General features: G+C 51.6%; 13 protein-coding genes across 13 annotated transcripts; 6 read left to right on the top strand and 7 right to left on the bottom strand.

Moving 5' to 3' along the window:
• Positions 1-41: 41 nt before the first annotated feature.
• Positions 42-2021, top strand: EDD37DRAFT_670847 (acyltransferase family-domain-containing protein; the record flags this gene model as incomplete). Its single annotated transcript, XM_062819380.1, has 2 exons — positions 42-1418; positions 1484-2021. 2 exons carry the CDS (start codon positions 42-44, stop codon positions 1667-1669), a joined length of 1563 nt encoding a protein of 520 aa, XP_062674910.1. The 3' UTR covers positions 1670-2021.
• EDD37DRAFT_572182 (D-lactate dehydrogenase) lies at positions 1833-3873 on the bottom strand. Its single transcript, XM_062814356.1, has 2 exons — positions 2168-3873; positions 1833-2111 (listed from the first exon to the last, which is right to left on the bottom strand). Exons 1-2 carry the CDS (start codon positions 3704-3706, stop codon positions 1884-1886), a joined length of 1767 nt encoding a protein of 588 aa, XP_062674909.1. The 5' UTR covers positions 3707-3873; the 3' UTR covers positions 1833-1883.
• Positions 3874-4327: 454 nt separating this feature from the next.
• EDD37DRAFT_661034 (putative nitrilase) lies at positions 4328-5961 on the bottom strand. Its single transcript, XM_062819127.1, has 3 exons — positions 5546-5961; positions 5304-5481; positions 4328-5243 (listed from the first exon to the last, which is right to left on the bottom strand). Exons 1-3 carry the CDS (start codon positions 5701-5703, stop codon positions 4536-4538), a joined length of 1044 nt encoding a protein of 347 aa, XP_062674908.1. The 5' UTR covers positions 5704-5961; the 3' UTR covers positions 4328-4535.
• Positions 5962-6781: 820 nt separating this feature from the next.
• Positions 6782-11073, top strand: EDD37DRAFT_603928 (RNA-directed RNA polymerase; the record flags this gene model as incomplete). The annotated part of the gene is made up of 2 exons (XM_062814696.1): positions 6782-7020; positions 7068-11073. The coding sequence occupies 2 exons, from the start codon at positions 6782-6784 to the stop codon at positions 11071-11073; spliced, it is 4245 nt and encodes a 1414-aa protein (XP_062674907.1).
• Positions 11074-11713: 640 nt separating this feature from the next.
• EDD37DRAFT_32857 (60S ribosomal protein L21-A) lies at positions 11714-12607 on the bottom strand. Its single transcript, XM_062811532.1, has 3 exons — positions 12432-12607; positions 12074-12320; positions 11714-12022 (listed from the first exon to the last, which is right to left on the bottom strand). The coding sequence occupies exons 1-3, from the start codon at positions 12495-12497 to the stop codon at positions 11859-11861; spliced, it is 477 nt and encodes a 158-aa protein (XP_062674906.1). The 5' UTR covers positions 12498-12607; the 3' UTR covers positions 11714-11858.
• Positions 12608-12623: 16 nt separating this feature from the next.
• On the top strand, positions 12624-13901 carry EDD37DRAFT_615845 (uncharacterized protein). The gene is made up of 4 exons (XM_062815629.1): positions 12624-12850; positions 12911-12929; positions 13016-13114; positions 13187-13901. Exons 1-4 carry the CDS (start codon positions 12805-12807, stop codon positions 13602-13604), a joined length of 582 nt encoding a protein of 193 aa, XP_062674905.1. The 5' UTR covers positions 12624-12804; the 3' UTR covers positions 13605-13901.
• Positions 13902-15004, bottom strand: EDD37DRAFT_615844 (uncharacterized protein). The gene has a single exon (XM_062815628.1). It carries the CDS (start codon positions 14903-14905, stop codon positions 14012-14014), a length of 894 nt encoding a protein of 297 aa, XP_062674904.1. The 5' UTR covers positions 14906-15004; the 3' UTR covers positions 13902-14011.
• Positions 15005-15730: 726 nt separating this feature from the next.
• EDD37DRAFT_32741 (uncharacterized protein) lies at positions 15731-17555 on the top strand. Its single transcript, XM_062811516.1, has one exon. The coding sequence runs from the start codon at positions 15912-15914 to the stop codon at positions 17343-17345; it is 1434 nt and encodes a 477-aa protein (XP_062674903.1). The 5' UTR covers positions 15731-15911; the 3' UTR covers positions 17346-17555.
• On the bottom strand, positions 17556-19202 carry EDD37DRAFT_32742 (MC family mitochondrial carrier protein). Its single transcript, XM_062811517.1, has one exon. It carries the CDS (start codon positions 18743-18745, stop codon positions 17765-17767), a length of 981 nt encoding a protein of 326 aa, XP_062674902.1. The 5' UTR covers positions 18746-19202; the 3' UTR covers positions 17556-17764.
• A 601-nt stretch (positions 19203-19803) lies between these two features.
• On the top strand, positions 19804-21858 carry EDD37DRAFT_32744 (acyl-CoA dehydrogenase). The gene is made up of 4 exons (XM_062811518.1): positions 19804-20289; positions 20343-20804; positions 20860-21177; positions 21230-21858. Exons 1-4 carry the CDS (start codon positions 20176-20178, stop codon positions 21749-21751), a joined length of 1416 nt encoding a protein of 471 aa, XP_062674901.1. The 5' UTR covers positions 19804-20175; the 3' UTR covers positions 21752-21858.
• A 105-nt stretch (positions 21859-21963) lies between these two features.
• On the bottom strand, positions 21964-22566 carry EDD37DRAFT_32782 (uncharacterized protein). Its single transcript, XM_062811522.1, has one exon. The coding sequence runs from the start codon at positions 22403-22405 to the stop codon at positions 22076-22078; it is 330 nt and encodes a 109-aa protein (XP_062674900.1). The 5' UTR covers positions 22406-22566; the 3' UTR covers positions 21964-22075.
• A 1033-nt stretch (positions 22567-23599) lies between these two features.
• On the top strand, positions 23600-24612 carry EDD37DRAFT_32429 (uncharacterized protein). The gene has a single exon (XM_062811492.1). The coding sequence runs from the start codon at positions 23725-23727 to the stop codon at positions 24589-24591; it is 867 nt and encodes a 288-aa protein (XP_062674899.1). The 5' UTR covers positions 23600-23724; the 3' UTR covers positions 24592-24612.
• Positions 24612-26251, bottom strand: EDD37DRAFT_32337 (arsenical-resistance protein). The gene is made up of 4 exons (XM_062811488.1): positions 26244-26251; positions 25630-26185; positions 25427-25569; positions 24612-25376 (listed from the first exon to the last, which is right to left on the bottom strand). Exons 2-4 carry the CDS (start codon positions 25889-25891, stop codon positions 24633-24635), a joined length of 1149 nt encoding a protein of 382 aa, XP_062674898.1. The 5' UTR covers positions 25892-26185; positions 26244-26251; the 3' UTR covers positions 24612-24632.
• Positions 26252-26306: the final 55 nt, after the last annotated feature.

Below are 26306 nucleotides of genomic sequence, written 5' to 3'. Positions count from 1 at the left end.
CCGATTTCCTCTGAGATGTCCGCTGCTGTCACCAGGAAACCATGAGCGTCCACAGCAGTTCCTCTCGGTCGAGCACGGACGACTCCCATGTCGGTCTTCTTAATGAAAAGCGGCCTCTAGACGACCAGGAAAGAACGTCTGGACTTGCTACTTGGTCCACGGTTGCCACACGGAATGAGGTCGTCACCTCTCGGCCATGTCTACCTCTACGCCAACTCGGCAGAATCTTCAAACATTCTTTGTACATTCTACTTCCAACCTTCCTTCAACCTTATCGCCACAATGCTTTGGAAAAATTTGAACCCCTACCACCGACGGCGTTTCTGGATTCATGCCGTGGATTGGCAGCTTTCGTTGTGATGCTCACTCACATCTTATACGGAACTTTCAATATCACTTACGCATGGGGCGCAAATCCGGAATCAAGTTCAAGATATAGCGACCAACAAGCCAACAGAGAGTTTTTGCGCCTACCGATAGTCCGCTTGCTCTACTCTGGCCCTCCGATGGTCCAAATATTCTTCGTCATCAGTGGCTATGCACTCAGCTACAAACCACTCAAGCTGATGCGATCAGGACTTTCCGAGAAGCTCATGACGACTATGACCTCTTCAATCTTTCGCCGTGGAATGAGACTCTTCTTACCCTGCTTTGCGAGCACTTTCATTGTGATATGCCTGGCCCAGCTCAACCTATACAAAATGACGGAAGACTTTGCAGAGAACATGCGCGTTCTGCCCGAGGACCACTGCTATACACAACCAAATCTCTGGCTACAGTTCGTCGACTGGTTGCAGCAGATGTTGATCTTTGTCAATGTTTTCGACTGGTCGTTGTACGCTGGATCAGTCGAACTGGATCGACACCTCTGGACCATCCCTGTGGAGTTTCGATGCAGCATGGCTCTCTTCTTGACGCAGATGGCGGTCGCCAGGATGTCAACCAGGTTGCGAATATCGACATTCACGCTGCTCATCATTTGGGGCGTCTCGTGGGGGAGATGGGATCTATGTCCTTTCTTAGCTGGAGCAGTCATTGCTGAGCTGGACATTATCTGGTCCTCAACGTCAGCTGACCTTCCTACCACGACTGTTCCAAAAACACCTCGACGGAGGAATTTGGCAGCCAATGTCATTCACTGCAGCACACTCCTTGTCTCATTATTCCTGCTGTCATATCCTGATGCCGCCGGACACGCAACGCCAGGTTATGTCACCCTCACGAAACTCATTCCTTCAGGTTTCACCGAGATGCATCGCTTCTGGCCGACTATCGGCGCCATTCTCATCATCTGGTCATTGTCTCGCATAGATTTCTTACGCCGCGTGTTGTGCTGGAGTCCCTTGCAATATCTTGGCAAGATCAGCTTTCCACTCTATGTCATGCATGGCCCAATTATTCACACCTTTGGCTACTTGGTGAGTCAACGACAGCCCTCTATTCTACCTCTATCGATCCTCATGTCGCTAATTCGTGATCACAGATTCTTCCAAAAACACCTAAAGTTGAAACGCCAGAAATAATGCGCCAATTCGAATTTGAGTTCTTGAAGTCTTCAATCCTCGTCGTCTTCACTGTAATATGGGCTGTAGACGTCTTCCTCAGGGTGGTGGACACACCGTGTGTTGCCTTGACGAAGAAGCTTGAGAGAATGTTGTTTGTCACATGATTCTGGGGCACATATTACGAATAGACGGATGTTTCGTGTTGGTACACACGGCGGACACTGCGACGAAGTAACGACATTCCTTTGGATCGATGACGAATACGATATGAGCATGATGGATACCCAGTATAGTGGCTTTTTTGGTAACAAGTGTCAGACCTTGTCGCGTATATCAATGCAAATCTTAGTTCGAGACATTCCCGCTGAAACAAGGTATTCATTTGTTTTTGGGGCGCTCCAGAGTCGAGGCCGCTGTTGACTCATGTTGGTTCCTGGTGTTTTCCGCATTTACAGCGTCGAAGATCTTTCCGGGATTCATTAACCAATGCGGATCGAGACTTCTCTTCAACGTTTGCATAACATTGATCGTGTCCACGCCCAGCTCGTCGATCAAGCTTTGCTTCTTACCTAAGCCGATGCCATGCTCGCCCGTGCATGTACCTTCCTATCATTCACTATTAGCGTGAACAAACTATTCGCATCGGAGTAGCGACGACCTACCATCTCCAAAGCGCGATCCACCATGTTGTGGACAACGTGCTCCACCCGCTCTCTTTCGGCAGGATCTTTCCGGTTATACAATATCGAGGCATGGAAGTTTCCGTCCCCGATATGTCCAAGGATGCTTGCAAAGAGGCCCAAGTCGTCAAGCTCCTTCTTAGAGAGGTCGACGATATCCGGTAGTCGCGAGATTGGAACACCAACGTCGGTCGACCAGACTTCGTCGCCCTCTCGACGCAGCGACAGCATGCTCCACAACGAGTCTTTGCGGGCCTTCCAGAGATCGTGAGCTTCTTGATCGGTCTTTGCGTAGACGATGTCGCCGCCATTATTTCGTTTCGCTATCTGCGTCGTGGTCTTGATGTTCTCCTGCACTCCGGCTGTGGTGCCTGCAAACTTGAAAAACAGCGTGGGCACTTCTTTCCAGGTCCTGTTTGTGCCGCCGGCTTTGTTGATCACACTCATTTGGACGTCGTCCATGATCTCCATGGCTGCCACGGGAACACCAGACCGGATGACTTGCATCGCTGCCGCAGCTGCATCACGAATGGTTGGGAACGTTGCAACGGCCACCTTCGTCTCTTGAGGAATGACAGCGAGCTTTAGCGTCGCCTCGGTCACGATGCCCAGGGTGCCTTCTGCGCCCACAAAAAGACCCGTGAGGTTATAGCCTGCTGACGTCTTTCGAGGCCTCCGTCTCGTTTTGATGATGCGACCGTCCGGCAGCACGACCGTGAGATTAATGACCCAGTCTTTCATGGTGCCGTAGCGAAAAGCGTTGGTCCCGCTACAAGATGTCCCGATCATGCCTCCTATCTTTGCGGACGGGCCTGGATCCACGGGGAAGAAGAGGCCCGTGTGTTTCAGCTTGTCGTTGAGTTCCATCCACTGCATCGACGGCTGGACTACGACATCCATGTCCTCGGCATGGATTGCAAGGATCTGATCCATAAAGGCAAAGTCTATGCTGAAACCGCCGAAGGGCGCTGCGAAGTTGGCTTCCAGCGACGAGCCGCCGGAGAATGGAACCATGGGGATCTTGTACTTCGTGGCGACTTTGGCGATCTGTGAGACTTCTTCGGTGTTCTTGGGGTATGCCACTGCCACTGGTAATTGGTCGATGTTGATGGACGACCATTCGGAATAGCCGTGAGCTTGGAGGTCCTCGTCGTCAGTGCTGACTGCGTCTTCGCCGAGAAGGCTGCGCAGTTCGCTGATCGCCTTGTCCATGTCTTTCTTCGAGGCGTATTTTGGAGGACGGGGGGTCAGTTCGTGAGCATGGTTTCCAGCGTCGTTGACGCCGACTGCATAGCCTATGGACGCGAGTGCACCTGCTAGGAGTAGCGCTCTGCTTGTGGTCCATAGAGGTAAATTCGGGCGGGCAAGCTTTTCTGCTGTTGTTGCTCGAGTTGAGTAGGTAGCTTTGCTACGTGCCAGTGGTCCTTGTCGAGAGGTACATTTTTGAAGTCCACCCGGCGCATGCAGAGACCTTGACGCCGGCCTGAGGGACTCCCACCACAACTTCATCCTCCCTGACATCCTGATCGCTTGAACACGGCGCGACCTCCAGCATGCGCGGGGACAGACTCAACTTACCTTCACTACCGCTGAAGCATTCAAGAAAGTAGATGTGGAAAGGCTAGACGAAAATCGAATATTACCATGATCGGATTTCGGCACAACGTTGTTGACGCACGCCATCGATGCGGTTCGCGTGGGGGTTGGCTTTCAAGGGCACCTCAGCACCATGGGCATCATGGGTTCACTAGGCGTATAATGGGGTGGAAAGTGGGCGGACCATACCGAAATCTCGGGCGTAAATCCACCGAAATCGACATCAAGTACCATACATTTTAGGCATGCTTCTCGGCCACTTGCTTCCGGAGATAAACCCTCTGGTTTGGCAGGTCAAGCAAAAGTGAAAGTCTGCACGGAGCTCACGCCGACCCAGCCCGACTTGGATTCAGGGTGATGCAGCCTTGTGTCCATGATGCCTACCGTGTTCTATCAGTGGTGGCACTGTCTAACTTTCGGGCCCTCATTGGGTTGAGTTAGATACACTTACTCGATATGCATCAGGGGTTCTTCGTATACAAATTTATGCCTTTAATTTATGATACTCAGAAGGCTACACGCACTACAGAACACAGAATTATTGTGCTACAGAAATGTACAGAATTGTCACCTAGACTACCGGCACTACAGACATTCAGAATTCGTTTGCTGTCACCTGCGGCGGTTGGCTTTACCAATATAATTCAGTATCTTGTTGTCTGGGCATCCGCTCCTATCGAGAAAAGTAAAAACAATAGCAGGGGAACAGCCATTCGTAATCTTGGTCTCTAGGTGTGTCTCGGCGCGTCCTTGCTTAGATAACCCCCTTTACATCCTTCATCTCCCTTGGCGAGGTAAAGGTGACGCACTCAGCCTTGACAGGATTGACTCTCAAAGACAACATATCAGGGCGCGAGTACTGCCCTACGGGGTCGCACATGTGCTTGGCCAAACGAATCTTCTGTTCATAGTCTGGAATCTCAGCCACCAAAATGCCCTCCTCGCCCGGTGGCAATGGCTCCACCAATTCCGAACCGTCTGGCCCGAAGATCATAGCGAAGCCGCCAGCACCTCCAGTACGGGGGAACAAGCCTAGGTCTTTGAGGCCGAGCAGTTCGTGGTACTTCTCGGTGAGCACTTGAGTGGTACAGATGACGAACATCTGGCCTTCCATCGCCGCATTCTGAGAGATACGATAATTGGCTTCGGCGGTGTTATGGTAAGGAGTTGGGATTTCGCAGTCCCTTGGGTGCGCCGGAAACGGAGGCCACCCAGCAACGTGGACTTGCACTCCCTGAGAGTAGCAGTAGTAACGCAGAAGGGGCTGGATATTTTCCCAGCAGTTCAAGCCGCCGATTTTCATGTTTTCGAGTGGAGAGTCTAGTGGGAGCTGCGAGGATGGTGTCGTAACAACGGTGGTAAGTGAGTCTCCTTGACCGTCACCCCAAAGCGATCGTTCGACGTGGGTCGGCTTGATTTTTCGACGGGTGTGTAGAATCTCGCCGGCAGGGGAGATGAAAGACTGAAGTTAGGAGGTCAGTATGAAAGGTGTCGTGGCTCTACAGGCTTTCTTTCCACGAACCTGCGTGATGTAGATGCTCTGTCCCTCTCTCTCACTGTACCCGAGGATGACGAAGATCTGGGCCTCTTTGCAGGCGGTTTGGATTCTTTTCATTTCGGGAGAATCTCTCCCCATTGAGTTCGCGATATACTTTTCCGCAAACATTGCGTTGTGTACAGCAGGCCGAGACCATATGGCCCTGTTACAGATGCTTCCATTAGTTCGATGGTCCCATATCAGTCAAAAGGTGTGGAAGTCTGTACCATGGATATCCGGTAATCCAGACCTCTGGGAAACCAAGGACATGGACACCCTTTTCGCTTGCTTCCTTGATCAACAAGATCGTTTTCTCCACAGCAGCCTCGAGATCTTGCCAAACAGGCTCGGCTTGAACGGCACCAAGACGGAGCGTTCGAGTCATGATGGTGATGATGGTCGACAGTCAGTCCGCTTCACGTAGAGGTTTCACGGACAATGAACAAAGGCGGACGTATGCGCACGGATGCGACCTGGAAATTAAAGATGCTTGTAGGAGGACAATGATATACAGATATCACAATGAAGATGGGAAAGAGAATTTATAACCACGACGATCTAACAGCTTCACCCCACTCTCCCTGTCCCTGACCTAATGTGCACCACATGCTTTTCGTAGCTTGTAGAATGACTGTTCCAATCCGTGTCATTTCCGCGGGTTGATAAAGAACCCTGAAGCTGTTAAAACGCGGGGCAATTCCTACGTTCCTGATAAGGGCCCGGATAAGGATAAGTTACTAACTTATACACGTCACTGACTTGGGCCCAAATAAGCCCATAACCGTGTAGCCGGGGCCGGCCAAGTTGGCACTAAGAGCGGCAGTGTCTGGGGGGCAATTGTCACTTTGCTTCATTCACGTTGGACCCATATGAGTTTGTGTTTCTATTGTATCGCGATATGCTGTAATTCACAACAACAACCACTGCCCGTAAAAATATATATCAAACCATGCATTCTACCCACCTAAGACAAAAAGAGTGATTGCTTGTGTCACTGACTTGGTTTGAATTCAGTTCCTGCCAATCCAGCAAACGGTTTGTCTCGTAGGGCAATTGCATACGGGTGAAAAAGACATCAGCAATCCTTTTTTCCTATCCTACATATGCACCTCTTTCCTTTCACACCGCACTTTCATACCTCATCTCATTGCCTAACAACCATCAGTTCACTACTTTCTATCTTCTTGACCATACAGCATCTTACTGCTTCTCCCATACAGTTTGATCTGCCCAGACGCTAGCCTACGGGTATTCCCTTGCTCAAAGGCTGTTTGTTCACTTTACGGGTGGTGGAGTGCAAGCCTCTTGCTTCTCCATTCTATTTTCATTCCTTTTCTCAACCTCTTTACGCGTCGATCTCAACGTCCTCTCAGATCTTCCTCAGCTTGCGTTAACCTGCCTTCGAGGTGCACTGCCCTTCAAGGTATGGCAGGCAGCACTGGGTTTGAGATCGGCCAAACAAAATGAATACACAATTGGCGGCGGCGAGCCGATCAAGCCCCCGACATCGCGTCCAACGCGACAACAACAACGAGGAATGGAGAAAGTGGCCGGCCGTCAAGGCCCTGATACCAAACTTGCCGCAGGGTACTACAACACTTGATATACACAAAAATCTGCAACGCTTTGGGTCCGTTGAGTACATCCGAATCGAGGAGACTCGCCAGGGTGCTTTTGCCAGGAAAGCACTGGTCACATTCAAGTAAGACACTGCTCAACATGCCTGGGAGAAACCACTAACAATGGTAGACCGCCACCACCTCGCCGTGCACCATGGCATCCAGCCTACGCAAGAGGTATCGACTTCGTCATCAAGAGATCCCATGGAGAGCAAAACCACCTCGTCAAGGTTCTATACTCAAGCGCCCAGTCCCAGACACAATCTGTCGAGAGTCCTGTCGGCCGCACCATCCGATATCCTTCAGACATGGTCCTTCCTGCCGACAGCATTGACTTTGGCTATTTGGAGCGTCCGACATCCATGGTCGTCAAGGCCACAAAGCGAGACGTCGAAGGAGGCTCCATTAAGTTGATGCTGAATTTGAAACGCCTGGAGCTTGAGGTACACTACCCTGTCGTCATGAAGTCTAAGGGTGTATCCACCACACGTGCATACCGCTTCTTCGTAGCACTCGACGATCAATTCTCCTTGTGCGAGGTTCAACAGGGTAACACTGTATCACTGGTCATTCACCTCAAGAATCCTCCTTGGTACTCAAGGCAGTTGAGGGATGCAATGGCCATGAGTCATGCTCCAGATTCACACAAATGGAGTGCGGATGATGCGTGGACCCGGCAGACCGACATTGTTGAGGACAAGGAGAAGTTCGAGCTGGTCGACAACAGTCCAATCTCCGTGCGGAAGGCCTACAACAACATTGACATTGCTCGATGGACCACTTTCCGGATCACCGTCAAACCAAGTGTGACTACTGGACCTCATTCACTGCTGCGGCAATTCATCAAAGCGCTTGAGGACTTCAATGTTGCGGTCACGCTCAACCCTGCATATCGCATCACCAATCAGTATGGCACTGAAGCAAAGATTTGGAAGGTGCTAGACGCTGGTGAGACACAGTCTTTCAGCGAACAGCTGACGAAGGTATACCTTCCATTCGAGTTGAGATATCAGCTTGAGGTCTGTATCTCGCAAGGCTGGTTGAATGAGTACACTCTGACTGAGGCATTCCTCCAACGTCTACTGAGCCTTGCACCACACCGCGCGAAACAGATGCTGATTCACGTTGACTCGTACCAACAACGTGTCTACGACCCAATGGACATCTTCACGGATCTCAAGTACTCAAAGCCTGTCCGGGCTGGCCCACTCCCTGACAATTGTGTCAAGATCTATCATGCCACTGTGACGGCCACAGGCATCCTATTCCACACACCTTCTGTCGAAGTTACCAACCGCGTCGTTCGCACTCATCAGCGCCACACAGACCACTTCCTCCGCGTTAGGTTCGAAGATGACTCCTATCGTGGAAGATCTCGCCTGTATCCGGCAATCAACGGCAGGATGAAGTTGATATTTGAGAGAGTACGACGAACTATGAGACATGGCATCGTACTGGGAGAGCGCCACTATCATTTTCTTGCTTGGGGCAATTCTCAGCTGAGAGAACACGGAGCCTATTTCTTTGCACCTGTCAACAATATCACCCCTGAGTCGATTCGTGAGGAAATGGGTGTCTTTGATCGCGAGAAGGTTGTTGCAAAACGTGCTGCGCGAATGGGTCAGTGCTTCTCGACGACTAAACCTGTCTCAGTGGTCAGCAAACGTGCTTGGAAGAAAGATCCTATGCCGGACATTATCAATGGACAATACAACTTTACCGACGGTGTTGGCAAGATCTCGTCCTTGACCGCCCGGCTTGTTCACACCTATCTCAAATTGAAGGGACCTGTGCCATCGGCATTCCAGTTCCGTCTCGGAGGTTGCAAAGGTGTGCTGGTCGTCGACCCTGCACTCAATGGCGTGGACATCAAAATTCGACCAAGTCAATATAAGTTCGACAGCAACTCTGATGAATTGGAAATCATTCGCGTCTCCGAGTTCTGGCAACCATTTTTGAACCGCCAGCTCATCTTGGTGCTTTCCGACCTCGGTGTGAAGGACCACGTCTTCTTACGCAAACAAGAGGATTGCATTGAGGCGCTCGACCTCGCTTTGGAGGACGATCAAGCTGCTCTACGCGCATTACGTGACAATGTGGACCCCAATCTCATTACACTGAACATTGCTACCATGATCGAAGACGGATTCCGCCAGACCAATGATCCTTTCGTTACCTCGCTGCTGAGACTGTACCGAGCCTGGACGCTCAAATACCTCAAAGAAAAGGCGAAGATCCCGGTGGCACAAGGTGCTTTTGTCTTGGGCGTCGTGGATGAGACCAAGACACTTCGTGGCCATACCAACGATGCGAAGAAGTTGAAGACGGACAAGGACGACAAGACAGCATTGTTGCCCGAGATTTTCATGCAGTATACCGATCAGCATACTGGGAAGCGACGAATTGTGGAAGGCGTCTGCATCGTTGCACGCAACCCATCTCTTCATAGAGGTGATATTCGCGTGGTTAGGGCGATCAATGTGGACAAGTTGCATCACTTGACTGATGTTGTGGTTATGCCGGGCACAGGCGATCGCGATTTGCCAAGCATGTGTTCTGGCGGGGATCTTGATGGCGATGACTATGTTGTTATTTGGGATCCCGATTTGGTACCACCAGAGTGGAATGCGGAAGCATTCGACTATGAGGCCCCAAGACCTGTCACGAAGGAGAAGATATCCACCAACGATATTATCGACTTCTTCTATGACTACATGCAGAACGACTACCTTGGAAGGATCGCTCACGCTCACTTGGCGGCTGCCGATTACCTGGACGAAGGCATTCGAAGCGAACAATGCCTGGAACTGGTCAGACTGCACTCCATGGCCGTTGATTACCCGAAAACTGGAGTGCCAGCACAGATGCCCAGAGCACTTGAGCGGACCAAGTGGCCACACTTCATGGAAAAGAAGAGATCAGGCGAATATACATCTCACAAAATTCTGGGTAAGCTTTACGACGCAGTCCAGAGGGTCAATTTTGAGGCCAACTGGGAAGGCATATTTGATCAGCGCATCCTTTGCCACAAGCTACCACCTCAGGAAGTCCTGGCAGAAGTCAAGAAACTAAAGAGAAGTTACGATGAGAGTATGCGAAGAATCATGGCCCAGCATCAGATCGCTAACGAGTTCGAAGTGTGGTCAACTTTTGTTATGCACCACAGCAAAGCCGCCAGAGATTTCAAGTTCCATGAGGAGATTGGCCAGCACTCCAAGACGCTAAAGGACCAATACTACGAGGCCTTTGTCCAGGAAGCTGGAGGTTCCGATTTCCAGAAACTGGTTCCTCTTGCCGTGGCCGCCTACTCTCTCACCCAGCAAGAGTTCCTCAACTTCAAGGAAGAAGTCAACAATCGCAACCAAGAAGAGAACGGCGAGTCTGAGCAGAAAGGTCCTGAGGTTCCGTTCATCAGTTTTCCATGGGTTCTTCAAGATGTGCTGGGCAAAATTGCCCGGAGCACTGTCCTTGAACAGAGCGAGTCTCTACAGGTTGATGTCACGAGCACGAATAAAGAGACACAACACTTGAAGGCGGTCTTGGACGTTCTTGACAATGTCGAGAGCACTGTCAAGTGGACTAGACTGGGAGAACATCTGCCTGATCCATACGTACCGGAAACGGCAGCTGTCAAGACCGAGCATGATGGGACACAGGAAGACGCAGCAGCAGCAACCACAACACCAACACCGTTGCCGTTCATCACAAAGAATGGAGAGACCACGCAAGACCATGCAGCTGCACCTTCGGACCGCTCCATGGGTCCTCCACCACTCAAAGTTGTGACATTGAACTCGAAAGGGCGAGACAATCATTCAACGTCTGAAAGTGGTTCAGTGGTCTCTTCCGGAATGGTCTCGGTTTTTTCGAATATCGAGGATCCTCCCTCGAGCCCTGATGATGCCCACCCCGGCTCAGCCTTGTCTCTACACTCTTCGTCTTCGGTGTCCAGATCGTCCAACCTTTCGAGTGGGTCGCACCCTTCTCGGGGTTGTGTGCGACTGGACTCCGCCAATACAGCGAAGGTCGATGCTACTGAGCAGCAAGTATTCATGGATCCAGCAAAGATGTCTATGGAAGAGGTGACCGCAAGCGGTCTTATTGACGACGACGATGAGGATGATTTCAATTACTGAATTCATCTTTGAACGACGATCGCACGGCTTTATGAACACGAAAACGATGACACAGAAGAACTCATGAGACGAATGAGGCTACGAAGAGCAGATCGGCAACGACCACTCATTGCATTGGAAGGCTTTATGAGCAGCATGAAACGGAGCAAACGGTTCAAGGGCTCCTGAATGCATAGCGCGGCGTAACAGGAAAGATGATACCTTGGCATGATGGTGCTTGATGCAGTTCAAGCGCAACGAGGTATAGGTCACGGGCATGAGCATGAGCATTGGCGCTGGCACAACAAGTGTCACAAAAGGGCTTACTGAGCCTTGACAACTCAGGGTATGCATTGGAAGCGAAGCCGGGCAATGACGACGACTGGGCATCACGGCAAAAGCGCTTCGCGAACGGCTTGTACTATTAGCATGCAGCATATGATAGCTGAGAGAAGAAACAGAATGGTGTTGGACAACGGCTGGTTCAGAAAGTCTTTCTTCATTGATCGTAGCCATTTAGACCAGTGGAAACCCGGCGACCCGGCTTCCGCACTTGGACTGCGTAGACAATTGCAAAGGCCGACGAGCAGCAGCACGACCCTGTAGAATGGATCGCCCCTTCGCCGCGCCTCGACCTTTTCTTGCGCCTTGATCATCGCAGCATTTCGCGCCAGGATTGTATTATCACAATTGGCAGCATTTGACCCTCTCTCTTGCATCATCATTCCTTCCAGATATGCACGCCCTGGGAAACCACCCATAAACAATACTGCTTTCCTTTCTCCACGCACGAGAAAAAAACCACTCTAGATGTGTGTGTCGTATGGTTGAGGAGCCAGGCTTTCGATGTCGGTGAGTTCGACAACGCGCTTATCCCGGGGACCAACAGGCAGACGCTTCAGCTGGACAGACTCGCCCTTCTCCTTGGCTTCCCGTCGTCGCGAGGCGTTCGACTTGACTCTGTTCAAGACTATGAGGGATGTTAGGACGGGTAGCGCACAACTGCTTGTCATAGACTTACACTCTTCTCTTGATCGGGATTTGGAGATGTGCTCGACACGGACGTTCACTCGCTTCTCCATGTATCGGTTGCCGACCTTCTTGTAGATGATGACGCCGACAGCGGATCTGGTCACGTTGTAGATGACACCAGTCTTGCCGTGGTACACTTTGTATGGCATACCCTTTTGCACGGCACCGTTGGCTTTGATGTCGACAATGTCTCCAACTCGGTAGTTTCTCATGTATGTGCCCAGGTTGATCATACCCTGTTTTTCAACTCGTCAGCCTATGTTTCAATGCCTTCACTTCTCCCTTTCATCCTTCTCATCATCATCGTCGTCTTTTTCTCGTTCGGAGTTTGTGGGAGTGCGATTTACCTTCTGGCGGAAGTTACGGCTGAACGCATAACGCGTACCAGCACGGAGACCTGCTGCGTGACCCATCTTGACGGCGAGGAGTGCTTTGTCGGCCTTGAAGTTGGATGTAGATGGATTTGTGTATGAGGGTTGCGATTGTAGTGCGCTGGACTTTGGCAGGCGCAGTCGAATTCGACTTGCCAAGATAAGATCGGTTATGATTGGCCTAACTTCAAAAATTCGTTCAACTGTTGTGCGGTCTTGGCAGGTTTTTCGCCGGCTTCTTGTCTTTCGCACGAACTACCAACTGCGCTGCAACCCTTTTTGCAGATTCATCAACGACAACAATTATCTCAATCGTGAGTTTTGATTGCGCAGACTTCCCATCGCAATCATGGCGCCACGATCATACTCCAAGACCTACAAGGTCCCTCGTCGACGTAAGTTCTAGCACAGAATTGGGACGATCCTTGAGGACAAAAACTAATGTCTTGATATAGCATTCGAATCGGCTCGTCTGTACGTATCTCCTGGCCACTGAGCATCAGCTTGTCTGTGCTTCACGTCTGAGATATCCCTTATCCTAACGATGTTGCGCTATACAGAGATTCGGAATTGAAGATTGTCGGCGAATACGGTCTGCGAAACAAGCGTGAGGTCTGGCGTGTCCAGCTCACTCTGTCCAAGATTCGACGTGCTGCTCGGTATGGATTGGTCCCCGGAATGCTGCAGAGGCAGAAGAAAGAGTGTGAACAATAGCTGACATTTTGTTACAGTCAGCTTCTTACCCTCGACGAGAAGGACCCCAAGCGTCTCTTCGAAGGCAATGCCTTGATTCGCCGTCTTGTGCGTGTCGGTGTGCTCGATGAGTCCCGCATGAAACTCGATTACGTGTTGGCTTTGAACGTCGAAGATTTCTTGGAGCGCCGTCTCCAGACTTGCGTCTACAAGCTCGGTCTCGCCAAGTCCATTCACCACGCCCGTGTCTTGATCAAGCAGCGACACATCCGCGTCGGAAAGCAGATTGTCAACGTCCCCAGCTTCATCGTCCGATTGGACAGCCAGAAGCACATCGACTTCGCCCTGACGAGTCCCTTTGGTGGTGGCCGTCCTGGTCGTGTACGAAGGAAGAAGGCCAAGGCTGCTGAGTCCAAGGAGGAGGGCGGTGAGGAGGAAGGCGAAGAAGAGGAGTAGATGTTACGAGCACTATGAGAAACTATTTCCGGTGACATGGTTCCATGGGAAGAAAGGGTGTCGACTGGTTACTGCAAATTTGCGACCACGGAACACTGTCGTGGTGGGGTCGTGACGGCTTCGGCCAGATACCCAGGAAAGAAAGTGAAAATCGAAGCACCTGTCCTCAGCAAACTCAGCAGATCCTCAAGCATCGTTGAGTCTGTTGATCTGGTAGACAATCCAGATTCTACCTTAAGTCATCACCATGTTATCCTGTCACTAGCTTCGTCCGCTGCTCATGCAAACATACTCGTACATTGTTCTCTCGAGACCAGTTTTATGCTATTCTACAGCGAACCGCGCTACCAAGTTTCGTGAAAGGTCGTAAAAGTCGTGAGGTCGCTGTCCTCTCATCACATCTCAGATCAGCCTTCCACACCCAACAAGCCTCTCAACACAGCCTCCGAGGACCTATACCATCTCCCCAGCTCCTCGATTTCATCCCTTCCACCCATCTCTCTTCTCCTCCTGCCGTCCATCGCCAATCTGGTGCTCTCGTTCCTCCTCCTCTCTAGGTCGGCTAGTTCGCGATCCACCTTCTCAACCTCCCTCACCTTCCCTGGCATTTGCCTCTGGAGTGCCTCGATCTGCGCATCAATCTCAGCCGTGGCAGCCTGTTGTTCAGCTAGCGCCATCTCTGTCGCTTCCAGGCTCATATTCATCCGCGGATCATTTGAGGTGTGACCTTCCTCAGTTCCTGTTTTCTCCATGATTTCGGCCTTCAGGGCCTCGATCTCTCCCTGTAACCGTTCAAGTTCCGTAGGTACAGTCTCAAGAACTTGCATGCCATCATTGACTGCATCGTATCTGGCGGCCAGGACACGCGCCTGCTCTTGTATCTCCACCACAAGCGCGTCGACTTCGGTCTTCTTGGCCTTCAAATCGATCTTCATCACGGCGAGCTTCTGTTCGAGAGCGAGGTTGTCATCGTGACTGACGACCAGTGGCGGGTCGCCTACTATACTCCGTAGGTATTTCTCCTTCGTCACCTGCTCAAGGTAGCTGAAGCGGAGTTTGGAGAAGAGATCCTTGTAGTGGGCTAGGTCGACAGTCAGAGAAGCAGGCGTGAGTAGGGAGGACTCGAAGTCCGACGCATTGTTCGAGGAGATATCTGCAGGCCGAGGTTGTGTATTTCGCAGTTGAGGTGGTAGTGTTTGCGACGCGGTTATGGGTTCTGCTAAGGCGAGGATGGAGAGCGATTGCGCCGACTGCTGTGCGCGGAGAGTCGCCAGCGTAGTGGCATAGTCTGTTGCTGCCATTGTGTTGCTGAAGCTATTGAAACGATCGTGTTTCCATGTATCGGTGTTTCGACAATTGTGGTTGATCGCGACTTGAAGATGGATCGTTCTCAACCTGGAAACGTAAACAAGCGCCAAGCCCCAATCGCCTTCAAGGTATCAACTTAAACGCTGCTGCGACTTAATCCCCTCATCGACCTTGACAATGGCCCATACAGGACTTTGAACTCCCATTGTGCCGGGTGAGCGCAGCCATTCGACACGCGACACTGGCAAAGCATCAATGGCCATGTGGCGATACTTCTTCCACTCAATCAATGTTTTGGCTGGACTTGGCCGGATATCTCCAGGCGACGCTTCGTATTCCACATTTTAGCGAGGTCAGAGATCCGGAGTGACTACCCTGCTTCCGCTGATAAGGTCCGGTCTGTTCAACACAGCTCCGGATGCCTTCTCGCTCGACCCCTTGAGCATGGCCGCACAGCATACATGTTCATGTCAAATCATGGCTGGTCCGGAAGCCTCGATTGCCAAAGGGAATTGCGATTTGATTGGCGGCTTGCACCCTTACGTTAGCAAGCTGAGCATTTTGGTCCTTTGTCAACATGTAGGTTCCTCGGACCTCCTTATGCGCTTCCGGAACCTTTGTCGCACCTTGACTTGAGCCTGGCAGCCAGCCCCAGGTCAATCCGGGCCCGTTGTTGTGAATGGATCATCCCTTTTCAGCAGCGATAAGCTCGAGTTTCAATACTCGCACATAAGGCGTTGTAGGTAGGTGTACGTACCTGTCGATCCGGAGGGGTGGGCCACTCATGTTCCCAATACGAAAGCCACTAGATTCAGCATGGACACTAGATTCATGGAACTCCATGACCAGACTCTGGTGCAGCGGGCTTGGTCCGGCTGAGATCATGTCTACTGAGACAGTTCGAAGATAAAGAGAGGCACTGCCAGTAAGTAACTATTCAGCCCAAACGTCCTACCGACGCGCTTTCCATCTACCACTCCCAACAGTAGAGACCACAAGATGACGCCCTTTCTGGTGGAATATTCTGGCTCGAGCACACGACTTTTCTTCCGTGTCTTCTTTACTCTGGTATCTGCTCTCATCACGTTCACAGGGAAGAAATGTCTCAGCACACGTGCTAAGCTCAAGCTTGCGCAAGGTCGCTCTGTCAAGCTGACGTTGCTGTCACCATGGCTTTCCGATTTCGACTCGTTGTCAAGCATCACAAAGACGCATACACTACCGGGTGGCTGGCTGGGTATTGTCATGGTTGCCGCATTCCTCTTGGATCGTGCCTCTGATCTCACTTCCGCTCTGGTCCAGTCCGTCCCTGTCCACGACCGCTGCGAGTTCGGCACCGGCCTCGTGGTTGGGGATACGGGTTCGATAAGTCTCGTCCCGTGGAACGGCGCACCCTACACGGTGGCCTCGCAGGCTCAAGTCGTCAGCCTCCAAAACGGCGGCGAGCAAGGGATCTATCGCAAGGCGAACCGCAACATCAACTTCGCCGCCGACTACGAAGACGTTCTCGGATACTGGAACTGCACCAGGAACGATCTAGCATACAACTACGCCTGGAACGTTCCCACCCAGGCCATTCAGAGCGACTTGTACCAATATGGACTCCTCTACGGCACACCCGTCTCGGTGTCAGCCTTGTCGGGCAATGCGAGTACAACGCACCTTGTCATCCTCGACACCTCGGCAGGCAACCAGACACACACGGTGTTCGACGTGCGCATCGCGGTCGACACAAGTGCCTTCGCCAACGACACCAAGAACATGCAATGCTACCAATGTGTGCTGCACGACACCTACGACACGCTCCGATCGATCCAGATGGCCATCAACTCTCTCGAAACCTTGTCCGACTGGCGTCAGATCTTCCAGGGCGCCATCTACGACGGCTCAGGCACCCCAGCGTCGAACAATACCGGCGGCATTCTTGAGCAAGTCCTCAATTCCATGACCATGGTCGCCGGTGGGCAGAACTATCTGCTTGACACAAGCCACTCAACCAGCACTCAGGGCTGTCTTACCAATCGTACACGTATCCTGTGGGAGCTCGTCTTGCTGACGTTCCTGACGGCGATGACGTTAGCCCTCCTGGTGCTCTATTGGATCGGTATGGCTCTATGGCTGAAGTGGCTGGCCCGTAGCGGCGATGCCACTACCATGCTCATGATCGACGAGTATACTCCCAGCGGTCCCTTGGGGTGGATGGCACACGGTGTGCGCGAGTTCAAGAGACCACTCATGGCCTCCGTTGAGCCCGCTGACTTAAGTAATTGGTATTTCGGCAAGTGGGCGCACGGAAGTGGGTATGGGATCGTTGGCAGGGACGAGCCCGCCAACTCAAACTACGCGGATGAGGCGGTGAGTATGGGTTCGGCGAATTCGTTCAAGAAGCCTGGAGGTTATGTTCGCGCGGTGGAATCACCATATGATGAATGATCTGGAGGCGCTTTCTGGTATTGGCTATAAGGGGTTCATGATTCGATGAGTGGTATATTGGAGCATTCCTTCAGCAGCTTGACTCAGTGGGTAATAGGTCGAGGGGTTGACCTGGGCTATGAGTCTGGTAATGTGCTCTTGAACGACTTGATTGACAACGAAACCTTTGGAGGATCGTAGAACGTGGTGGAGCACCTATATAGATGTAATGTAATTTATACAGCAACTGCGTCAGTGGAACAAGGTCCACTAACGGGATCTTATTATTCCTACTTGATAAGGAGGAGGGTATCTGTGTAATTTTCCAGACGCAGCCTTTCCTGATTGCCCTGCGCCAATCCAACACTGGAATACTTTTGATATCGTGACATGATGGTAGTGTTGGTACAAGCCCCTGAGGCGTCGGGGTCATCTTGACATTACGAGGTCGTCCCGAACAAGCGCAGTATTATCTCATACATTCCGAACATGATGGCTGCACTGGGCACGGTTCGAAGCAAATGCGGCGTCATGCCTCCATACAGGCCAGCGAGGCCCTCTTCTTTAGCGACAAGCCGGAAGCACTGCGCCAGACCGGTGTACTTGACGGTGACTTTGCCGGACTCGGAGATGGTTGTGGGCGCTTGTCGTAACCTCGTCCTCACAACTTCGTGGGGGTATGTGATGACTGCGGCAAACAGTTTGGCTCCGGCAGCAGCGCTGAACTTGCCGGCCCATTCCTCGGTGTTATCAACCCACGTGTGGCGGTATCCGGGGGTGTTTAACCGCTTCGCTTCCCGTCTCGCCAGAGACAACTTCAGCCGTTCATACAGCACCCATTGAAGCGTTGATTCTGTGACTCCAAGATACGATGCCGATAAGCCACGGTACAGGCCCCTGATGCCCTCGTGTCTGACAGTTTGTCGGATACAGTCCCAGCTGTTCTTGTAATGTCGGCCTCGTAAAGGATCGTTGCTGGCGTTGTTCTTGTCCAGCTGTAGCCTCGTCTTCACAAGCCAGATTGGATTCGTCGCCGTACCTGTTGCGATTCCTGCAACCGCTGCCGCTACAAGGTGGATACTCCAAACGTTTTCTCGGCCCTCAGGGTTGAAGTAGTTGTTAAGTATTCGCTTGCCATTTCCATAAACATAAAAGTTGATGCTGCGAGCTGGGACAACGCCAACCAGGTTTGCGCCCAGACCTCGAAAAAGTGCCCGAAAGCCTTCGTGCTGATATATCGATCTTAGTATTTGTACAGTCTCTGCGAGGTGGAAGTATGCGGCTCGAGGTATTCTGGTGAAAGTGTGTTTCGGGGGAAGAGGATGTTGAGCATGGAGCGCTCGTAGCTGTGATTGATAGAAGTCTGATTGTAATCGAGTCTTTAGGACATCAAGAGGAGAGGTTAAGCCAGCTGCGGTCATGCCACCGATACTAGAAGGTTTTGTCAACCATTTGAGTTGGACATTGGTTAGGATAGTTGTTGCCTACCCTCCTGCAACGAAATGAGCCCATGGCTTGGCCACAGGCTCGTTCTTTGTTACCGGTGTCGCACTGGCATTGTGACCTTCTGGGGTGACTTGGCCAGTCTCCCGAGGTTGTTGTAACAGATTCTCTTCTCCTCTCGTGGTACCCGTAAAAGGCTTCGCAGGCGCGGTCGGAAATGTCATGAACGGTGAATGACTCGGCGCCTAGACTCAGAATGAGAAGGATATGGGACGACACAGGACACAATAAAAGGTACAGAAAACGAAGAACAGACGTAGCAGTTGCGAAACGTGCGAATAGGCGATAGTGACGGGACAACTTTTGGAAACCCTGCAACGTCAAGATGCGAGAAAATGTTAAGAGGCGACTATATGCTGGTCATGTGACCTGCAGCGCTTCCCATTAGTCACGTGATGGGATTTGCCCTGCTTGTTCCAGAGGTATGCAAGGACAAGCAACATTTCACAATTGGATCATATCGGAAACCAATATGAAGGTGACAACAGCTGCGCTTTCGTGAGACTAGATGGAACCCCACGACATTGCAAGCGGATCATGTTCCTGCTTCCAGAGCTTGTCAAGGCTGACCTCGGTGGTGCCGAGGTCTCTCCCCGTATATTTTGTTCCACCGGAACATAGTCTGCTGGGGTATCCAAGCACTGGGAAATCCGGTGGGATCTTTAAGTCTGGGGATTCTGCATTCCTTCCGACATACGAAGAGGTCGCTGATCAGACCATGAGCCTTGGGATATCCTGATGGGTGGAAGCTGACGATGACCCAGCATAGCAGATTTCACGAGTTCATGGTAATGACATTTCTTCATGTACGGCGAGGAAGCCGCTGCAATCAATCTCGAAAATGATCGATGTCCAAGTCAATGTCCTACCGCCCAATTGACGGCCTATAACCGTAGTATAAGAATTCTCTGCGCAACGTCGAATAGCCTTGCATTCAGACAAGGCTAGATAGTTGGTCTTCTGTCAAGACCTGATACAGGACCGCGTAGCCGATATATAGCCACAGTGTTACCAGGAGGTCCGTAGGTGGCATGATGAATAGGCGCTTAAAGTTTGCTGATTGTGGTGGTCTGGGGTAATTTTGATCAGCTTATAGGCGTCATGGAGCAATCGGAACCCTTGAAATCAGCCCGCTCTTCGCCTCACCAGCGACCCAGATTGGGCCCATTAGCCTCGGTAGTTCGGAAAAGTGTAAGATGGCCGACGATGAGGAGCTCCAACTCGATCACAAATTCAACAACATCGTCCCATCTTCCCTTTGACGTGTGGCCACTGTATATTTCAACCACCGCCTTTTCATCCCTCTCCACGTTTCCCCGGATCTGTTGTCTTTGTCCTGGATTCAAACATGTCGGTCCCTTATCTCATTAACAGTGCCGGTGGCTACATCCCCGCATCAGAGAGGATTCCTGTTATTGCTCGTCCGTTCGTCAGCGAGCGGGCCAAGAAGACTTTGGATCTGGTATGACTCTCAAACAATGGTTTTCTCGGGCGCACATGTTGATTGCTTTCCAGGTCGAAAGATTCGTCGAAGAAGAATGCATCCCCGCGGATACTGTCTTCAAACAGTCTCTCGGCGAGACCACAGTCGAGCGCTTTGACGCTCATCCTCAAGTCATTGAAGATTTGAAGGCCAAAGCAAAGAAACTCGGACTATGGAATATGTTCCTGCCCAGCAACCACTTCAAGGAGGGCGCCGGTTTCAGCAATCTCGAATACGGCTTGATGGCAGAGTACCTTGGCAAGAGCGCCACCGCCAGTGAAGCCACCAACTGTGCTGCCCCGGACACGGGTAACATGGAAGTCTTTGCAAAGTACGGCACAGAAGAACAGAAGAAGAGATGGTTGGGCCCGCTATTGAACGGCGAGATCCGATCAGCCTTTTTGATGACCGAACCTCAGGTGGCAAGCAGTGACGCCACCAACATCGAACTCGACATGAAGAAGGACGGTGACTACTGGGTTCTTAATGGCCAGGTGCGCTGAAATTACCCTCTTGTTCCGAACCGATTTTTGCTAACAAGAAACTCAGAAATGGTGGTCAAGTGGTGCCGGTGACCGTCGCTGCCAGATCTACATCGTCATGGCCAAATCCGACCCAACCAACAAGAACGTCTACAGACAACAATCTGTCATCCTCGTACCCGCCGACACTCCGGGTGTTACCATCCACCGAATGCTTTCTGTCCTCGGCTTTGATGACGCCCCCCATGGTCACGGCCACATCACCTTTGAAAACGTCCGCGTGCACAAGAGCAATATGGTCCTTGGTGAAGGACGAGGTTTCGAGGTCGTTCAAGGCCGTCTGGGCCCTGGAAGAATCCATCACGCCATGAGATCAGTCGGCGCTGTAAGTTTTACCGTGTCCCCTGTGCGATCGCACATGCTAACCAGACATCAAGGCCGAGAAAGCCCTCGAATGGTTCCTCGCCCGCCTGAACGACCCCGCAAAAAAACCCTTTGGCAAACAACTCTCCGAACACGGCATCATGCTCGAAAGAGTTGCCAAGTCACGTATCGAAATCGACTCTTCAAGGTTGTCCGTCCTGAACGCTGCCATCAAGATCGACGAGTCCAACGCCAAGGATGCCCTCAAGGAAATTGCAGAGGTCAAGGTTCAGGTCCCTAATATGTTGTTGGACGTCCTCGACCGTGCTATCCAAGCCTACGGTGGCGCTGGTGTCTCACAGGATACCCCTCTAGCCAACATGTGGGCCAGTGGACGGACGATGAGAATCGTCGACGGCCCAGATGAAGTGCACATGTTGCAATTGGGACGAAATGAGAATAAGCGTGGGCCTGCGTTGCTGAAGCGCATCGAGGCCCAGAAGGAGAAGTCCCGGGAATTGCTGAAACAGTATGGCTTGAAGGAGCGTGATGTTCTCGAGCTCAACCGGGTGAGTGGTGGGAAGTCCAAATTGTAAGATATCAGCATCGCTTAGAGTTTTCGTCTATCAGAATGGAACTATTGTGCGGGCACCGATTTCTCAAGCTACAAGAAATGAAACCAGCTTGATCTTCTGATTACGGATGTTTGGCCCTCAGACTTGATGATGACCGCAGCCATTCGGTGCAATTCAGATGAACTGGTAGGGCCTCCATACAGAACACTACTTGCGTCAGATGAATGATTGTCATCCTCTCGCCTGCTTCAGAGACACATCTCGGCCAAGCTCGGTACTGACAGAAGTCAACAATAGCAACAAGGATGCTCCTTGAAACCGACCCGCAAAAGTACACCCCGGGTGTCAACCATTCCCTTTATCCAAGGCGCAAGGTTTAAGCGGCAACACTGCCCCAGTCTCCTCTAGTTGGCCCTGAGAGTGTGTACGTGCCAGACCTGAATATTTGAGTAAGCTCTCGATTCGCTCATAGCATCCGAAATGTGAAGCACAACAGCTTGACCCACACGACGCCGACAGGCATGCACAAGAGCAGGCGGCAATTTGTTCGCTTCCAGCCCGACCGCCATGCATAGAAGGCGCCGTTGTCCGCAAAGCCGCTTTGGCAAGGCTGCAAGGGAGCACAGAAGAAGTCCACGATGGCACCTCAAATACGCACACAATACGGAGGAGCATCCATAGTGCGAAATCAAGGCGCAGTAACTTTCGACCGACTAAGGCCTTCAAAGGGGAAGAAGATCAACGTCTGCTGTTCGGCCGTAGCTTGACGGCAACTCTCCACGAATCTTTTGGCATCTTCACTTCCCCATGATGATTATAGTCGGTGTCTCAACTGCAGCAAGGAACGTAGCCTGATGTAGAGGAGTTCTGAATCTCACCTCGTGCTTGACTCTCGAACAAGACAACGTTTGACCGTCTTAATAATAGCGACGGTAGAAAGCGGAACAGAACGAGGGGAGAGTGCCACAGGTGCCCCGATCCTCCGTGTCATCGCGATCAATGGAAATCAGTTGGAAGGGACCGTGATGTATTGTGTCGGGTCAGAACTGTGGAGAGGAAAAGGGGAAGAAAAGAAAGAGGGAAATGATTTGATGAAATATGTTTTACAAGGGCGGAGAAAACAGAACGCGGTCAAGCCCGGCAGCGAAAAAGAGCCAAGTCAAAGTCAATCACAACCACCTCTCGACCTGCATGATAGAGCCATGCATGCTCCAAATACTGCCTCACACACAGCTCACCTTACCGAAGAACATCCAACATGCGCGCGTCTCCGTCGATTCGGATCAGACAAATGTCCTCAAGGTACGTGGTAGACTAGGCCTTTTCATCTTCCGATTCGCAACTGCCACGGTTAAGTGTCCCCAGTCAAGGTGATGTTGGGTCCAACGCACAATTAACTCATCTGAGCCCTACCAACCCATACCCATGTGTCCTGACTCGACTATGCACGGTCGGGATCTACCCTGCTTGCATATTACAGTACCACAGTACAGCTCTCCACCGTCGACGAGTCAGCAGGCCCATTTGCTGGGACCACCTGCATCAGAATTCAAGCCTTTTTGGTTGCGGCAAGCTCCATCTAAGCTACCTACGAGCCATCATCTCGAGCCTTGCCACTCGTATCCTAGGCTGTTTCCGGCAGCCAACCCATCTCGCAGCCTGTTGCCAGAATCGTCTACCAGCATGTGTTGGTCGGCGAGCCACGGCAAAAATTGCGATGCGCCTGATTTTCCCCGTCGGTTGACGCGTCCTTGCAACGTTACAGCCATTCAGGCCGTCGTGTAGGTTTGTCCAGGGACCTATATCCGCCTACTGGTTTTTGTATTATTATTCATCGATCACACATGGCCGTCTTTCTGACTTGCGGCCGTCGCTGCAGAAGTCCTGTTTATGGGATAGTCCATCCGACCTTACTCATGGTGGTAGGCCTCGCTGGCGAAAGAAAACCTATATAACGTCCCATGCACGGATAGTGACGTTTATGCTCGTCACAAATGGCGACCGAAGACAGCTCCACGCCTCCAGCTGCGAAGTCCAAGCAAGAGCGTATTCGTGACAACCAGAGACGCAGCCGTGCTCGCCGACAGGAGTATTTAGCCGAGCTCGAGAAAAGATTGAAAGAATGCCACGCCATATGTCGCCAAGCTGACCTGCAACGTGTAGCCTTCGCCGACCTGCAGGCTGAAAACGCCCGGTTGCGTGACCTTCTCAACTTCGCAGGCGTCGGTCCTGAGCTGGTAGAATCATATGGTCAACAGTATATGCAACATCATCAGAACGATCTGGCCACCGCTTCACTCCGACAGATCAAACCCAAATGGCATGCAGCAGATGTCTTCCGGACAGCAGCGCCAGGAAATTTGCCAAAGCAGCAACCTGGTGACACCAGGCACTGTCCTTCATCAGTGATGTCGTCGGCAACGTGCACACCTCAACCAATGACCTTTGGCGACGCCTTCCAAAACTACGACGATTCATATCGCTTCTCGTTCTTGCCTGGTCAACCTTCTCTCGGAACGCCGTTGTCTCAGATGAACATCAGCTCACCATCATATGACTGGCTCTTTGGCTCGGACGCGGGAAGCTCCAATGCATCCAATGATGGAGGCCTCATGTGTGACACATTCAATGTTCCCTCCAGTGGGCACCTTGTGCCGGACGACGGTAACACAGTCTTGTGTTCTGTGGCCAAAACCATGATTGACCAGTACCAAGCAACACCTGCAGAGATGGCGGAGATCAAGGCACGACTGTCGACGGGGTTCGTCCGGCCCGCATTTCCGGAGACTGGCTGCCGAGTTAACAGCCAAGTCTTGTTCCAAGTCTTGAACGATATGAATGCCAGAAAATCGCGATCATGAGATTTGGGATTCATGGGCCAGCTCTTTGCCTTGTGTCATCACTATGCCGCCCAGTTCGTCCGTTTTCCGAACCACTTGACCACATACACCAGAGCCAGCAGCACTGGAACCTCTATCAGGGGTCCTACGGTAGCTGCAAGGGCCTGGTCACTGTCCACCCCATACGTCGCAATGGCCACGGCGATTGCCAACTCGAAGTTGTTGCTGGCAGCAGTAAAGCTTTGCGTGCATGCCAACCGGTACCCAAATCCCAGTCTCCGCGTGATCAGCAAGGTCGAGCCAAAGATCACCGCAAAATAGACCACGAGTGGAGCCGCAACTCTGACAACGGAGACGATCGAGTGGACCACACGATGCCCTTGCGATCCAAACAGAACGATGATGGTGAAAAGAAGACCGATCAGAGACAACGGCCCGATGCATTTGAGAAAAACCCTTTCATACCAGTCCTTGCCGACCAGACTTCGAATAGTGAATCGGGTGACGATGGCTGCTGCAAGTGGAATGCCTAGGAAGACGCCGACACTTTTGGCCACTGGGGCGTAATCCACGTCGACACCCTCGACAGAGTGGCTGATATCGACAATGAAGAGCACGGCCAGAGGCGCAAACAGGACCATCTGAAGCAGGGAGTTGATGGCGACCAATATCGCGCAATATTCGTTGTCACCTCCAGCTAGTCCAGTCCAGATCAAGACCATGGCGATGCATCTTGCAATGCCAACCAGGATCAGGCCCTCACGCAAGTCAGGTTCGTCAGGCAAGAACGCCCATGCCAGAGCAAGCTATGTATCAATCAGTCAGGATCTCTATGGCAACGCTGCTATTTACTCACCATGAAAAGGGGTGCGATGATCCAGTTGACCACGATGCTGAAGCCTATCTGCACCCACAGCTTCTTTTCTTTGAAAGAGTGGTGCAGGGTTTCAAATCTGATCTTGCAGAGTATTGGATACATCATGACGAGCAGTCCGACGGCTGTGCACAATACTGGTTAACTTGTAGACCACGAACATTAGGGTCAAGTCCAAGGCCTACCGATTGGAACAGACACTCCCACGAATTGTCCCCGTTGCAGCGCAGGACCGGTGCTGGGAACGAAATTGCCTAGGAGGATGCCTATAAGCATGGCTAGGAAGATCCACAATGCGAGGAATTGGTCCAGGATTCCCAGGTTCTTGAAGATCGAGGAGTGTACTGGAGGAGCGGGCTCGGTAACATTTTGTTTCTCGACATCACGGGCTGTGGCGGATGAAGGACCCTCGGGAGCGAGGACAGCCTCTCTGTTTTGAACGTCCATATCGATATGTTTGATCGTAATTTGACGAGGGCGCTTCAATGCACATAGGCAGGATTGCAAGTTATACCTGGCCGGCACTCGGATGCAGCCTTAATATGGCACGATTGTTGGCCTTCAATAACATGGTGAACAACATCAAAATTCGAACAACCAATGGAATCATCGACGTGACACTTTTTTGGAGAAAAAATGCCCAAGTGCAAACGTGCAGACTCCTCTCCTCAGGTGGATCAGATGGATGCCTGTGGACTTTCGCCGCGACCTGTAGTCAGATGGAACCGGTCACTCCGACAGCTTGCTGGTGTCAGTATACCACAGATAACATTGTCGTGGTAGCTTTGTCGTTTCCTACCATTTGATCCATTGTATGTGAGTGCCGGAGAGATGGTGGACTGATAGGAACAGGCATAGTGTC

This window comes from Exophiala viscosa (assembly GCF_022695815.1).
Source record: "Exophiala viscosa unplaced genomic scaffold EDD37scaffold_1, whole genome shotgun sequence".
NCBI lineage: Eukaryota > Fungi > Ascomycota > Eurotiomycetes > Chaetothyriales > Herpotrichiellaceae > Exophiala > Exophiala viscosa.
The sequence above is the reverse complement of the archived record's forward strand: the minus strand, read 5'-3'. Positions and strand labels throughout refer to the sequence as shown.